The sequence below is a fragment of the Myotis yumanensis genome, unplaced genomic scaffold (genome assembly GCF_028538775.1).
Source record: "Myotis yumanensis isolate MYYU_CA2020_CCGP unplaced genomic scaffold, mMyoYum1.0.hap1 SCAF_1, whole genome shotgun sequence".
NCBI classification, from domain to species: domain Eukaryota; kingdom Metazoa; phylum Chordata; class Mammalia; order Chiroptera; family Vespertilionidae; genus Myotis; species Myotis yumanensis.
In genome coordinates, this window is record NW_027223752.1 from 139,950,844 (window position 1) to 139,966,669 (window position 15,826).

At 42.2% G+C, this 15,826-nt stretch overlaps 2 protein-coding genes across 4 annotated transcripts in view; one reads left to right on the forward strand and one right to left on the reverse strand.

Moving 5' to 3' along the window:
• The window catches only part of PTER (phosphotriesterase related), a 75,384-nt gene extending 73,564 nt beyond the window's left edge, over positions 1 to 1,820 (forward strand). For all 3 annotated transcript variants that reach the window (XM_070432301.1, XM_070432319.1, XM_070432309.1), the window contains exon 5: positions 283 to 1,820. In XM_070432301.1, coding sequence (XP_070288402.1) covers positions 283 to 493 — 211 coding nt within the window. In that variant the 3' untranslated portion in view covers positions 494 to 1,820. The remainder of the gene's footprint in view (positions 1 to 282) is intronic.
• Positions 1,167 to 11,349, reverse strand: C1QL3 (complement C1q like 3). Its single transcript, XM_070432333.1, has 2 exons — positions 9,957 to 11,349; positions 1,167 to 4,250 (listed from the first exon to the last, which is right to left on the reverse strand). Exons 1-2 carry the CDS (start codon positions 10,542 to 10,544, stop codon positions 4,071 to 4,073), a joined length of 768 nt encoding a protein of 255 aa, XP_070288434.1. The 5' UTR covers positions 10,545 to 11,349; the 3' UTR covers positions 1,167 to 4,070.
• Positions 11,350 to 15,826: the final 4,477 nt, after the last annotated feature.

Here is a 15,826-nt window from a genome sequence, read left to right on the forward strand (position 1 = left end):
CTCAAACTCGCACCTCCTGTTAGAAGCTATCTTTAATGCAGTATTGCCAGACATTGTCCTAAATATCAAAGGCTGGAAATTTCTGTGTTCATGGAATAAGGATCATGTTCCTACCAAAATGCAGCAGTATCTTTATCATCACCACGCAGGTCTCCCAGGACAGATGCCACAGTGGAAGGTGGGATCTCTATAAGCACAGTAGGTTTCTAAGTAAAAGTTTAAAGCACCCTGAACATTTGTAAATGTGAGACAAATGATGTAATGCGTTAACATTTTTCACAGGGTGCGCCTTCTGGTGGATGAAGGCTACGAAGACCGAATTCTGATGGCACATGACATACACACAAAGCATCGGCTGATGAAATATGGAGGCCACGGCTATTCTCATATACTCACCAACATTGTTCCTAAAATGTTGCTTAGAGGTATCAACAAGAATGCCCTTGATAAGATACTAATAGAGAACCCTCAGCAATGGCTAACTTTCCAATAAGGTGGTCATAAATTCACACCTTGAATATAAAGCTTACAGAGAACATTCAGTGATCTCAAACCGACTCGGGTATGAATTAATCGGAGCTATATAGAACTAATGATGGGTCATTTCCTTTTTGTGAGAATTAGAAGCGTTTTGCCTTCTCAGAAACTGGCTATTACATCTGCACCTTTAGGGAGTCCTTGAGCCTCATTGAGCCCTAGTACTTTGGCTTAACAAATAATCACAGAAGCACCTGCTTCCAAACAATGAGTTACAGTCTAAATCCCTTTAGTGAAGTCTTGTTTTGTTTTCTTAATCTATCAGCTGCCCTTCTTGAGAATTTAAAGTGTTTTGAGTTAAATTACCCCCTTCTGGAGCAATCCAATGTTTCTTGTAATATTGATGATCCCACTAATTATCCTGCTGTTCTTTAATTAATGCCTAATGAGTAAGATGGCACTTTAAAATAGCTTCTTCAGCAAGAGAAGTGAAGTTTTGAGATTTTTTTTCAATAGATACTGTAAGACAATTACCAATTTACAATGGTAAAAATATTGTGGAAGGATAATTATATGCTGTCTACCTATCTGTATATACTTATCATAAATCAATTGTGCTGCCTATGCCTTTCTGGCATCCATTTTTGCTATAAATTTTTGTTGTGCTTTGAAAAATTTGTATAAGGGGGCATGAACACATAACATAATACTGAATTACAAAAATTCAATCATAAAAGTCAGAATATATTACATAATATACTTTAATGAATCATTACATTTATAATAACAAAGGCCACAATTTAATCAATTAATCATGTGTAATGCAAAAAAAAGAGAAATGTTTGCCATATATGTATATATATATATATATATATATATATAGTCCCTTTATTTTCTATACCTTTTCTTTGTTTTTCCTTGGGCCTAACTAGAGAAAATAATGCTTATTTTTCTGAAGAAAAGGTCAGGTCTATTAGAAATGACAATCTGATGCTACAGCCAACTCTCTAAAAGGTATCAGCCTTGGCACCCTCCTTGGAGCATGCCCATGACCTTCTCTCAGGCACGTACTATTTTTTAAAACTTGAAAGGTCCCCATGAGACTTGCAACCAGGTGAGCAGTGGACAGCGGCAGCTCGTTCCCAGCTCATCCCCTGAACCTGTCTCCAAGTCTCTCTTTTCTCTGACTTTTAAGTGAGCGAAAGCAGCCCTGCCCAGGTTCTTCTGTTGCTTTTTCTACCCTAAGCCCTTCCTTTGTTTCCTTTATTTCAGCTTTAATATGTACTCTCAAGCTAAATAAATAAATAAATACATATATACATAAATAAAATAAAAATAAAAGGTATCCAGCCCTGATGGTTTGTGTAAATAAAGCCTTTAAAAAACTCAGTTAAAACTCTTAGTGGATGTGCACTGCTTTTTATAAGTTGATCTTTTGGTTGAATTCTCTGTTTGCTGTTACCTAAAAATAAAACAAAAATTCTACAAACCCTGTTGCCAATTCTTTGATAATTACATGTTGTTAAATAGAAATAAAATTCATTGGAACTCCTTTCTGAGTTATCTTATATATCAGGATGGTCAAATGGAACTAATCATTATTCTTATTGAATGGGTTAAGTGTTTTTAATCATATAATCATGACAGTTACTCAGGCTAAGGCATTTAAACCAAGCAAACAGTACCTTCAGATGGAAACACCATGCATAGCTCTTTTGGAAAGGTGAGGTTTGCTAAATAAAAGATATTTCTGCAGATCAAAGATGATCAAGCTTTCTGTGTGTTAGACCATAAAGTACCCAAGAGGAAAGAGCCAGGAGAACAAACTAATTCCTTTAAGTGAAAAAACCATGCAAATATCCTTCACCAGTAAAACAAGCAGATATTTAAATATCTGTTTTTGAAATCTACTTGTCAAAAAGTCTTCAAAAGGCAGCTGAGAGGGGAACAGATTTTTCATTGTAATAGTGGAAGTTGTCTGATAGTTCAGATCTATCAGCATGCATTTTTAATTTTTTTCTTAGTTTTAAAGAGATGGCTTTTGGTAGTGTATTTTAAACAGAGAGAAAGGATTTACACCACTCACAAAATCTACTGTCAGCTTCAATCCACCTGAGAAAAAAAGAAAAATTGGTAATTTTAAATGCGTATAATTCACAAACATTACAAAGGAGAGCCACTTCGTTTCAGCAGTCCTAATGTTAACGGTCTGCCACAGAATGCAGTAAAAAGTATTGATTGGCAGAGGGTAACAGAGAAGTCATAGGCTTAATTTGCAGACATGTGGCGCATAGGGCATTTTAACCTAATACAATTTAATTTTCCGGATAACTCTTAAAAGAGAAGCCATTTCAATTATTTTGCTATTCCATATATTTTTGTCATCCAAAATATATTTCAACCCAAAATAATTCAAATAATGTATGTGTTTGTGTGTGCGCATATACACATATAATTGTTTCAATTAAAATTTTGAGGCTATAGCAGCCACTGTGCCTATGGTCTAAAGCCATATATATAGCTAATATATATGTGTATAAACACACACATATATGTAACAGGTATTCCTATAAAATATATACACTTTGTTGTCATACTGTTTATATGTGAAATTGTTCATTTTGAAATAACCTCAGGCCACAACTTTAGTCAGTTACTATTTGAAAGCCTTACTTAGCGTCCCATTGGTGATGCATGCAGTAGCTCAAATTAAACCTTTGTGCATTGGGTTATGAATAATCTTTTGTTCCAAAGTAGACAAAAGCCTCAGTCTGATTTAACACCAAAGAATAAATGTCTCTGACTTTCCAAGTAAATCTAAACACATTCTAGTGACAGAATGGGTACGTAGGGGATTTTCTAAATACCATACATATTACACATTTTCACACTTAGAGGGTAATCCTATGATACAATTTCAATTTCTACTTCAAAAGACTATCACCATTAAAGAGAAAAAAGAAAATGCGTAAGAAAAAGAAAACGGGAAAATAACCATAGGCTTGGGAATTGCGTCAAATCCAGGAAATTCCAGGTTAAGGCTTGAAGTTGAATCATTCCCAGGTCTAGCTCTAAAGTTCACAAGAGTACAAGGCAAACAATTTCTTTGGGGACAAGCAGCATTATTTTGATTAGACCTCCTCCTGCAGGGTAAAATCATTCCTTCCTACACTATGAATGGAATCCAAGTATCGTAATAAGCAGGTACACTCACAAGAACCAAAGCTGACATGGATAAGAGCAGCAGGATCACGGTACACCAAAGTATCATATATATTGAAGAAATAATTCAGTGTCTTAGATTTTTCTATAAAAATTTGTGATCTATATAGGACTTCATTCACATGGACACTAATAACAAGGAGTATTTGCTTTGGCGGAAGTGGATCACACATCTGCTTATCTTGCTTTTAATATTTTTTTACATAATGTTTCTGAGAATGCAGATGTGAGTCAGGTAGCATTTGAATTCCCCACATATACACAACTGAGGTGCCCCACAACTGGCATTCCCCTGGGATCCTTGATTCACTGATGTTAGCCATACGAATCCAGCATCCAAACTCAGATTAATAAACTTAATTCCTGCATTATCAGTCAGCGTAAATGATAAATCCAGAAAATGTGCTGTATTTGTTGTTGTTTCCTCCATGGGCTTTCCCACCATCTAATTTGATGTAGACTTCGTCTCCTGGCTCCAAGTGGAGAACCACGCTGTTACTGGCATAGTCGTAATTCTGATCAGCATCCTGGGCGATTGCACTGGCACGCACCTACGTGAAACAGACAAGAATTAGAGTTTGTCAAAGAGAATCTTCGAGTTTTCTTTTAGGCCATTCACAGAGCAACAGAAGCTGACTGCTGCCATAGCAGAGAACTGACACAGAAATGCCCACCTTGGCCTTGGAGCTTTATGCGGGTATCTTTGCAATCGTTTCAACTGTGTTATTGGAAAGGAGGAATGGAAAGGAGGAAAGGGTGCTTTTGTGAGGGTGATTCCGGCAGTCTTTCCTTACTACAGGCTGTCAAAAGTGCATACCAATTTATTCTCTTCCTAAATCACTACTTTTTCTAATTCTTCTATCTCTAGGCCCAGTCACTTCTTGAAGTGGAAATAACAGTAGTTTCTAGCATTTTAATTTACCCAAATAGCAATGTTTTAACCTGCTGTTGATGAACACATGAGTTTGATCCAAACTTCAGCTCTAGTCTTCACAATTACTAGAACATGAGATCCACAGTAGGTAAAGCGCCAGATAAATACCACTACTCTAACTCCTCTGAATAGGAAGGAAACAGGGAGAAACCATTTGATTTGGGGGCTTTCAAATTTTAATGCAAGTAAAGGCCCTTTTACCAGAAGCTTAACTCTTGTAAACATCTTTGGCTATCTCACCCGACTTTTCAGGCTTTTTTTCTTTTCTTTTTGTGCCTTTTTATCGCTTAATTGTGATGTGTGAAATTAAACAAATCATTCAATTTCAACATATCTAAAATTATAGAAGGAAGTAAAAGTCCATGATTTGAAGTCTCTCAAATTGCTAGAATTTTTGAATGGTCTCATTTCGGTGAATCCAAATGGATGCTGTGCTTGCTTATAAACAAATCCACTCATGTTGAGCCTGTGATCTCAGTGAGTTGATAGACATCTGCAAACAAATTGCCTATCATGTCAAGTAACATGGACGTTCTGTCACATCCTCAACTCACATTAGGCTTCATGTCCATTTAGCTAGATTTTGATTCTGCCTTGGAAACTTTTTTTCAATAGGCAGAATTGTATTTGATTTATTTCAATAAAACATCTACTCTGTGGCTTGTTTCTATTCCAGTATAATGATATTTTCCTGAAAAACACAGCAAGTGATTTAGCGGTTTGTAAAACTGCACTATGTAATAATGCATGACTTGGGGTACAATATGCCAGAATTTATCACTTGACAAAATGAAGAAAGTGAGACATAAGTCAAGAATTTCCATGCATTTCTTTCAAAATGTAAATGATAGATTTTCAAATTAAATTTTCATGGGGTATGTTCTCACATTAATGCTGAAATGTTAAAAAAAAGAAGAAGGCTCTTTGACACTGCTGAACTTATAAAGTAATTTGAGTAGTATTTTAAATTTTCTTCCTGACTATCATATAGCAAAAGGAGAAAAGGGCTTACAGGACTTAGAATTCCTTAACACTGCGCTGACACTAATATAATAGCAATATACCACTCTATTATGCTCACAAGTACTGACTGGAATGTATACACCAATTTAGTGAGGTGACCTGTTTTGACCATTAAATAATAATACAACTTAATGTCATAATATTTCCTAGGAATTAATAATAAGTTTCTAGGAGTTGAGTGCTTTGATTTATTCATTTCATCTAGTCATTAATTCCCAGGGGGAAAAATCTACAAGGAGGATAACATGATTATGACCTGATCTTCTTTATGTGTGGATTTTTAATGGATGAGAAAAATTAAAATAGAAAATAGTAATTAACAAGATTAGGAATATATTAATTATCAATCCCTAATATACTTCTCAGCTATTATTAATAACCAAATGCAATTTATTTACTGCTTTGGCATTTACTACATGCTCCATGGGTATTGTGCTTTAACACTGTTTTCTATATGAAGGCATTTGGGAACCGGGACTCATTAAAAATCACTTATTCAGAGACAATAATCTTAAAAATACGTATAATGCCACTTGTATTATACGTTATTATTCTGCAGGGTACAACCACAAACCCATGTCATTATCACCATTTTTATTCATGAGGGGTAACCACAAAAACCTGTCAATATATTAGTGTGACCCCACAGACTGGAAGTTACGCTTCTAGTTTTCGCTTCCTTTGTGGGGGAAAAAAAAAAAAAAGCCAGTGTGCTTGCTTTTTAATGAAAATGATTCGCTAAGATTTTCACCTATAGTGCACTGTAAGGCCTTCCCAGGTAAATAACTGCCACTCTCCCGTGCACTTTCGAGGCTTTCGTATTCCTGCTCACCTGCTCGTACTCTCAAGGTATAATGGCACTTGAAATCTAAAGCTCTAGTCTCTAGCCCAGTGACGTCCAACAGTTCTTCATTTCAGCCATCAAACTATTGAGGAAGGTAATGCATCCACCTTGGCGCCTATTTTCAGGTTCCTAAATCTGCACTGATTTTAGCATTTTCTCCAGGAATATGATGCATCCTCTCCCTTAGCTTAATAGACTCGTTTCTATCTAAATGTACTCTAATATCTTTTCATATTATAAGCTAAATAATTAGATTCTGCTTGATCTTTAGTGCATGTTTTGTGGCCCCTAAAAAGGTAATCAATTTGACATTTCTTAATCTCACTAATAAATGAATATCAACCCACACACTATTCACTATTCCCAATATACCTCTTATTCACTCGTCCCATAACAAATACATTCTTAGAGTAGAAATTGTTCTTTAATTATTTTATAATTCTAATTTTGAGCCTAAGTTTTCATTATAGTGGCTTATTATAGTAGTACTATAGTGATTGTATTCAAATAGCAATATTTTTATTCAGGTTTTCTGCTAAAAGCATGGAAACATTAAAATATTTCCTGTCTCTATGTAAAGCTATTTGAGTCCAATTTTTACATTTAATTTGCACTGTCATGGGCTCTCAACAAATGGTAAGATTAAATTTAGGCTGATGGTTTCATTGCAAATATGAGAACCATGGTGCTTTTAGTGGCATGTTTCTAAGAATGTAATAGGTTGTATAGCTTTAGCATTATCATATTAGTGAGGGATTATCATTAGAGACAATATTTATGGTAACATTTGCTGATTTAATTAATTGCTACTGATGCTCTCATAATTTCATTTTCATTGTACTTCTGTGGAATCATAAACAAAAGGTTAAGTGGCGCATCAGGTTAATTTACTGGCCTTTGATGTTTCCATCTGTGATCGTGCATTAACACAAAGCATAAATAACATGTTTCTCAGATGGTGACGGCCCAGAGGCATTCCTCTAGCCTAGAGTGAACTGCATTTTTAGTTCAATTTTTGTGTTTCTCTAATCCACTTAATCCACAGAATGTTACACTGACATGGATCTCTGAGTTTCTGTTTTATGAAAACAAATTAGGTCAGCTCAGCTTAGAATGGGAAACGGCCATTCTAAGAAGTGATTAGACAAGAGTATAATTGAAAACAAGGACAAACTATTTATTCAATATTGATAAAGACATTATAAGATTTTTCATCTACAACTGCATGCAGACTAGACTTTGCAAAAGAGTTCTATTCTAGAGATAAAATTCCTTAACACTAAAATTGTAATAACCATTTTCCAAATAGCCCATGCTGAATTAAAAAAATATATTGTTTGTCATGATATTTATTTTCTGAATTACTTGTTGCACACCTTTGCAGAGTAGCAACTTAATAATGTCAATTGAAAGCATTATACCTTTAAGGTCAGCGGTCTTGCCTTGTTCTTTTTTCCTGACCCTCAAAGAATGTACTCGCTAGGGTGATACAAAGGGGCATTCTACATTCTGAACAATGAAATAATTTAAAAACGAAATGCACATAGCATACGTATGTGGAATGATTTTCTTGGAATCAGTGTGACATTTCTGGGCTCAGCAGTCTAGATATCTACATGTAAATATATTATTCCCTAGTTTTTCATGCAATTGCAATTTCCAGATATTTAAAGATGTGAACACTTTTATACATTGGCTGATTAAACTTGAATCTTATTCCATTTTAATGAATGCCTAAAAATAATCTCTTTAGCATGCTAGTATTTCCCAGACTTAACCTTTGAGTCCAAAGACAGCCGACTTGTAAATAAATGGGTGCATCATCCCTGCCTGCTGAGGGCTCTTGTGAACCCTTTTGTAAGGGTGACACAATAGCTCTCTCTGGGTACAGTGAGTCATGCCCTTTTTAGCCGTTTACCTACAACTATCCCATGGCTCTGCAAATAATTTTTATTTATCTTAATATTATTTTCATGCATAATAACTATAATAAACAACCCTGTCAGTGCCTCCTGGTGGTCATTACTTCTTTTTTTGTTCTACAGAGTCCTGAGTCCTGAGGGTCCTTCAAGCTATTTTCTTCTAAATTCCTTTAGAAGTGAGGGGTGGTGGGAAGGGGGAGGGATGGGATTTTTTGTCCTTTCTATCTCTTATACAGTTTGGATATTTGTCTTTTGTTTTTGAAACAATTCTGACAATGACTTGGGTTTTGGGGAGTACTACAGCTTCAATACTGCTTGATAGAAGACTGGCTTATAGTTTAAAAGGTCTGAATTCAAGGGGCAAGTGGCCAAGCCCCACAGACCTTGTTAAATCAAAGTTGGCCATGGCAGGGTCAGGGGTCATTCACTGTGCCACCCAATAAACATAGTTAGAGACCAAGAACTCCGTCCAGACTGCAGGCTGCAAGGCCTCACCCGGTGGCCACTGATTCAACATGTGCCCAGGGTCTGATCCAATTCCAGGCAGTTACAAGTATTATTTTCCTCTTCTGACTAAGAGATAAGACACATTTCGGTTTTGCAGTGACTGAATTTCTCAAGCAAACGGAAAAGTTGCCCCATGATACAACTGCAACCGGCTGGCCCTTATGGCAGCGCCAACCAGCCCAGGCGAGCAAGTCCTCCTGGCCCAGGGCTAACTGGGGGCTATTTCACAGTGGAGGTCAAGGCCACTGTCCCTGTGAGCTGGAGGGCTGGGGTTGGGAAGACCTTCACGCAGGTGCCCTGGGGCTCGCTGGCCAAGGCCCACAGTCTCTGGCTGGGCTCCGCTCCTGCCCTTTTCCACCTGCCTGTGCGTCCTAGGACCCACTTCAGGAAGCAGAGTTTGGGTTGTGTGTTTGGGACCCTATTTTACGGTGTAAAACCAGAGTCTCAACTTTTTCTTCTGTTATCAGCACTCATTACCTCGCCCCCTTCTTCTCCTCGGCTGAACACTGAAGTGGATTTGTCTTGAATTTCACTACATGTGTTTCCCGGTCTGGGACGCTGCAGGTCTCAGGGTCTCGCTTCAACTCGCTCCTGCGAGACCCTTCTTTCTCCCTCGGGCCCTTGTCTTTCTCCCCGGGTTCGGGTTTATCGCCCTGACACGCCCATTCCGGACTCCCCTAGCCCCCCCACCCCATTCCCGCCAAAGCGTGTGAGCAAAGACCCCACCGCCTGGGCGTCGCTTACTGCTGCTCCGGACTCCCCGCTCCCCGCTAACCGCCCCCTCGAGGGTCGCGCTGGGTGTAAGCACAGAGTGCGGGTCCCAGACTAAACCGCCCTCTTGGGGCCGCTGGGAGCCCCCGTTGGCTTCCGACGCCGAACCCCCAGAGTGGCACAGCGCGCTCCCTCACTTTGCTCCCGGGAGCCCCTTTCTCCGCGGGTTCCCACCCATTTCCGGGGTCTCCTCCCTCTCGCCCGCACCTTCCAGCGCTCCTGCCCGCCCTCCCCGCCGCCGCCGGCCCGCACTCACCTGGTTGTTTTTGCAGAGATCAGCCCACATGCTGGTGCCGTCCCCGCCGCGCATCAGGACGTGGTAGGTGAAGAAGTAGATGCCCGGGATAGAGCAGGTGAACTTGCCCGTGGTGGGGTCGTAGTGGTTCCCGAGGTTGGTGACCACGTCGTCGAACTTGAGCACCTCGTAGCCTTCGTGCTGCCGCTTGAGGCCGGCGTAGAAGGCGATCTTGGGCACCGTGCTGTAGGTGGCCGCGCTGATGGCCCCGGCCGCGTTCAGGCCGGGCGCCCCGGGCGGGCCCGGCAGGCCTTGGCGGCCCGGCTCGCCCTTCTCGCCCGGCGGGCCCACGGGGCCCGGTGGCCCAGGCTCACCGGGGGGCCCACGCGGGCCCGCCTTCCCGGGTCTGCCGGCCTCGCCTTTGGGGCCCTGGATGAAGGTGGGCAGCGACTGCATGAGGCCGCGGTCGGGCGTGGCCGCCGTGCTGGGCGCCTTGGTGCCCCCGTAGGGGTCGCAGACCATGCGGCAGGTGCCCAGCATCTCGTAGTGCGCCGACGTGCCGGCCGAGCTCACCAGCACCGGGATGAGGATGACCAGCAGCAGCACCATCACCACCCCCAGCGCCCCGGCGGCGATCAGGCGCCTCCTGCTGCCCACCAGCCGGCTCAGCGCGGGGCGATCCTCTTGTCTGCTTTTGGACAAAATTTTGAAGGTTGGGCGGGGACCTCTTCAGAGCCGAAAACAACCCCCTGCGAACCCCGACTCCCCTGGGCGAGCGGGCGCCGGCCGCTCCGAGGCTGCTCCCTCTCCCCCCCGCGAGGCTGCGGCTGGGGAGGGAGCTCGGACGCCTAGTGACTTGAGCTGAAGTCCCGAGCTGGGGGGTGGAGGCTGGGGGAGGGGTGCGCAGTGCGCCCTCCTGTCTCTTTCCTTCCAGCCCCTTCGCACCTGTGGCTGCCGACGCTCGGGGCGGCCACCCGCCACTAGGAGGGCAGAGCCAGCCGCCGCCTCTTGCGCCCGCCGGGCCGCCCGCTCACACTTTTATGCCACTGCCTGCGATCGACTTTTCCGTTTTTGCAGACTGCGCCAGTTCGCACCAACTTTCCCTCTGAAGTTGCCTTTTTCTGCCTCTTCTCTTCTTTCGCTCGCTCTTCCCCTGCTTTTTTTTTCTTCCTCCTTTGCAACCACCACTACTCTAATAGCTGCGCACCCTCCAAGACCCGCGCGGGGAGCGCGAGCCGGGCCAGCCGCTCCCGGTGCTCGGAGGGGCGGCGCGGTCGCTCAGCGAGGCTGGGGCTGGAGCGCAGGAGCCGAAGAGGAGCTAAGGAGCAGCAGCGGCGAGTGCCTCGCGGCCGGGAGCCGAGGGAGAGAGAGACCGAACGTAGACTTCTGCCTGGGTACCACCTGCCAGCAGAAGAGGAGGCTGAAAACGCGCGCCGGAGCAATTTATAGGCACCCAAGGCGCAGAGGAAGGGGAGCCGCTTTGGCATCTCATTGCAGCATCTGCTCTGCTCATCCCACTCAGGCAGAGTTTGGCATTACTCTGACAATGTGGGAAATTTTTTTTTCGGCCTCTCTTTTTCTCACCCCCCCCCCCCGCCCCCCCGCACAAGGTTGAACAGTGAGATCCTGAATACTCCCTTGCTGAACCCAGAGGATGGCAGCGCTCTCACTGGACGTCCGTGGGGGAGGGAGACAGAGGAGCAATGGCCTTCAGAACTCAAGGGTCACACCTCAGCCCCCTGTGTCACCACTGCCAGCAGCCCCAATTGGAAGATGGAGGAGAAGGTTGAAAGGAGGGTGACTTGGTTGACAATATTTCTCTACAGGCTCACCCACAGCCAGTGTTTCAGGTGTTTTTAAAATGCCACTTTTAACATAAGGAGGGCCCTTTAGAATTGTCCAGATGGTAGATGTGTGGTTTTTTTTTTTAACCTTATGGTTTTCCTCACCAGCCTTCTAAAACAGAATATAAGCTGTTACTCGGAGAACAGTAAGGTGTGTTGAAAAGCCAAAGGACATTTCTCAATTATTTTAAATGAACGTGCCCACCACACAAAGGGGGGGGGGGGGGAATTGGTTCTTTTTACAAGTGTTGCAAATGGTGCGTGTATACACATATGCTCTGCTTACAATTCCAGCAGCCTTTCAGGAGATACGGCCATTGGGCCCGAAGGTGTTACATGCATGAGAAATGATCACTGGTCAAAATGACTTCAAAAGCCTCAGGCTAAAGCAAGTAGCGTTTACCAAAGTACTGGGCAAGATTTTTTCCAAAGATATGGAACAAGTCCTCTAAGCTCCATAGCACATTTCCTGCCCGTATGTGGCGGGTGGGGAAAATAGAAAAAAAATATGAGACGGAAGAGCCTATGCCCTGAGAGAGCAGGAGAACGAACAGCCTGGATTTATAATACTAATGGAAAGCCCAGGAGTAGATATTAGGCAAGTTAGCCCACCAACACATACATAAGACTCACAAGAATAGCTTGAAATAAACAAGTAGAATTGATTCGTAAATCATACTTTTGCATTCAGGAGCAACGGCTGTCAATCAAACATGGATGACATTTGCTTGTCAATATGGGGATGATGGCTGGGAAGACAGAGACTTACTACATCAGGGCGAGAATGTGAAATGAGAAGCAGGAACAAATAAGACTACAGCGACCAAACAAAACACTAACACCCTGGGTGACGATGTTGTCTGTGGGCTCCACAGCGTGGACACCTCCTTCTCTGGTTCTTCTGCCTACCCTGACCCCACACTGTTGGTTTCATTCTCTCTTTCCAGCTTTCAAACTAAATAAGGTCAAATGAGCAGGCAGAAGGAAACAGAGATTCATTGATTCTTTTAAAAGAAATGTCAGCAGTTCCTGCAGGTCTTTCCTGGGAGAATCAACTGTGAGTGTCGGGCAGTGGGGCTCAGCCTGGCCCAGGTCTCCACAGCACCTCAGCCTGGCTGATGAGGCACTCCTGCTGCTGGGAAATACTCCTTCCCACTTCTCAAACATTTCACTTTTATTATTTATGAATGTGTGTCTATATCTTGGGTATAATTATACGTGTATTTCAGAATATTTCAATTCACGTGAGCTACCTTATTTTCAGATGTTCAAGCAGCAGACACAGTTAAGTTCTGTCCTGGACACAATATCTATTTTCCTAACACATCTTCTGGGTTGCTTCTCAAAAGTCACCTTCCTTTTGGAAGACAAGGTGGTAAAAGGTATGGTGTCAGCAATGGAGAGCCGTGAGTTACTGACATAAACTGCTCTCTGATACCACAAAATTATCAAACTTCATGAGACCTCTTTATTGCTAAAGAGGGTCCAGTGGGGGAAAAAATCGAGAGTTTTCTAAAGGTAGGATTGTATAAATAAATTCTCAACAAAAGTCTCAAGACACGTGGAGTTTCCTCTTTGAAGAATGCTCATCTCATAGAGAAACCATGTACCTTGGAAGTAACTTTCTCCCCCACCCTGAGGATAACATAAAATAGTAGAGTTGGAAGGGACCCTAGCAAGCCAGTCTCCACCTGCTCACTCTGCAAATGGTGAGACTGAGACACAGCCTAGAGCAGAGTCAGGCCATCCAATGCCAGGATAGCACACCTCGTTCTACTGAGCTTCACAGATACTGCATTTTGTATACATTGAAGGTTTGCAGCAACCACCAGGGAAAAGATTATGACTCAGTGAAGGCTCAGATAATGGTTAGCATGTTTTAGCAATACAGTATATTTAATTAAGGTATGCATATTGGTTTTTTTTTAGATTAATGCACACTTAATAGACTACAGCATGGTGTAAACATAACTTTTGTATGCACTGGGAAATCAAGAAATTCGTATGACTCACTTTATTACGATATCCACTTTACTGTGGTCTTGGAACCAAACCCACAGTATTTCCAAGGCAGCCTGTGCACTTCCCGTACAACGTGGTATAGGCACATCCCAACCCAGCCCAAGACCTATGGCACTAGTCCCAGTAAGTGAGGCTTTCCTCTTTCCATTTTCTCTGATGCCAAAGCAAAGCTTGATTTTGCAACTGAGGGCTCTACCATCTCAAAGTTCTGCCGAGGTTTGGAAAGGTGCTCAGTAGTCATCACCCCATGAAGACTTCATCTCCCAGGTCACAAGGCCGACCCCCGTCTTTCAGTTGAATGCACAAACGCAGGCAATGCATGAACGTTTGTGTGTTTTTTTAGTGAAGTTTAAATTATCGGTCTCCTTCCTTTTCTCTAGAAATGTCCCACCATGTACTTTGGAAGTAACTTTTTCCCCCCACCCCAAGATTTTCAGGGATGACTGAGTAGTATGGCTGGGTACCGCCACTTTCCACGGCTTGAATTTCTCAGAAGGTTCTCTGGAAAGTTACTCACGCTTTAGCCCTGATTCTGACAGTTTGAATAAACCATCCGATATGGCATATTACTCATCATATTTGCATGTATATAATAATAGAAAATGTGTCAATTAAAAAAATATTTGATTTTCTTCAGTCCTCACCAGAGAACCAAGCTCTCTCTCATATTGGATAGCATTAATTTTGGAAGTAGGCCTTAGAATCTAATTTTTCTTCATTGCACTTCCCGATCATTTATCAAGGAAATACCAGGCCCCACATTCCCTGGGCCTTTGGGACCCTTAAGTGATAAAGTCCAGTACAAAAACCCAGGATCTGGGTTGGGTGATGATCCTGTGATTTCACCTTTCCGACACCATTCCTGTCTCTTTCGGAGAACTGAGCAGCTTCTAAGCAGCTGACTCCCACACAGACATGCACGGCCATCCATTAATCTTCACTGAGCACCCACTGGCAGCGTAGCTCTACACCGGCTCTTCCCAGGCAAACAAATATTTAGTCATGAGAATTATTTCCAAATCCAGGAGCACTTAAACAGAAATAGCATTCCTTATAACAGGAAAAAAATTAACAAGCTCAAGGGCTATCTAGAGAAACAGACAAGAAATATAAAAAATGGGACTGGAATAGCAATTTCTCTTTAATTCCTGGGTCTCCAAATTGTATTTCAGAACAAACACTCCCTTTGACTGAAGAATTGTAGCTTTCCATCCAGAAAGGGTCAGTCTGTTTGGCATTATGGAATCATCACACGAAGCTTTGGAACCTGATGGGTCTTAATTTGAATCCCACCTTTCTCCTTTAGTAGCTATGAAAGTTACTTAATTTCCCTGAGACCTGATTTCCTTTTCCAAAAAATGGGAAGAAGACGAAAACCTAAATCATAGGGTTGTTGTGGCGACTGAGTCAGGGCATATCATTACAATGATATTCAATGTATAATAAGAGCCCAAGAAATGTCAACATTCATCTTAGCATATTGTAGGAGTACTGAGTAGAGTGTATGTTCATAATTTGGATGGTAGAAACAAGGCTTATTAACGGAAACTAAAGCTAAAGGGTCAGACTTAACACAAAGGTCATCAAATGGATAATAAGTATTATGGACTTAGATAAAACTGGAAAGAAAACCAAAGTTACGTGAGCAGTCAACTGCAGTTTGAAAGTATTAAATAGGAAATTCCAGAATTAACACTTTAAGTTTTAAATCGCACACCATTCTAGGTAGCACCATGGCATCTCACACCAACCTGCTCTGACCCACCAGGACATGAATCATCCCTTTGTCCAGAATATCCACGCTGTACACACTCCCCCCATTAATCACTCAGCAGCATCTGTCTCAGTTATCAGATTGACTGTCGTGGTATCCCAGTGCTGGTGTTCAAGTAACACTGAAAGTAGCCTAACACTACTACGTCACAATGCCTATATCATTCACCTCATTTCATCTCATCCTGTAGGCATTGCATTGTCTCACATCATCACAAGGAAAAGAATGATGAGAACAGTACAATAAGATAT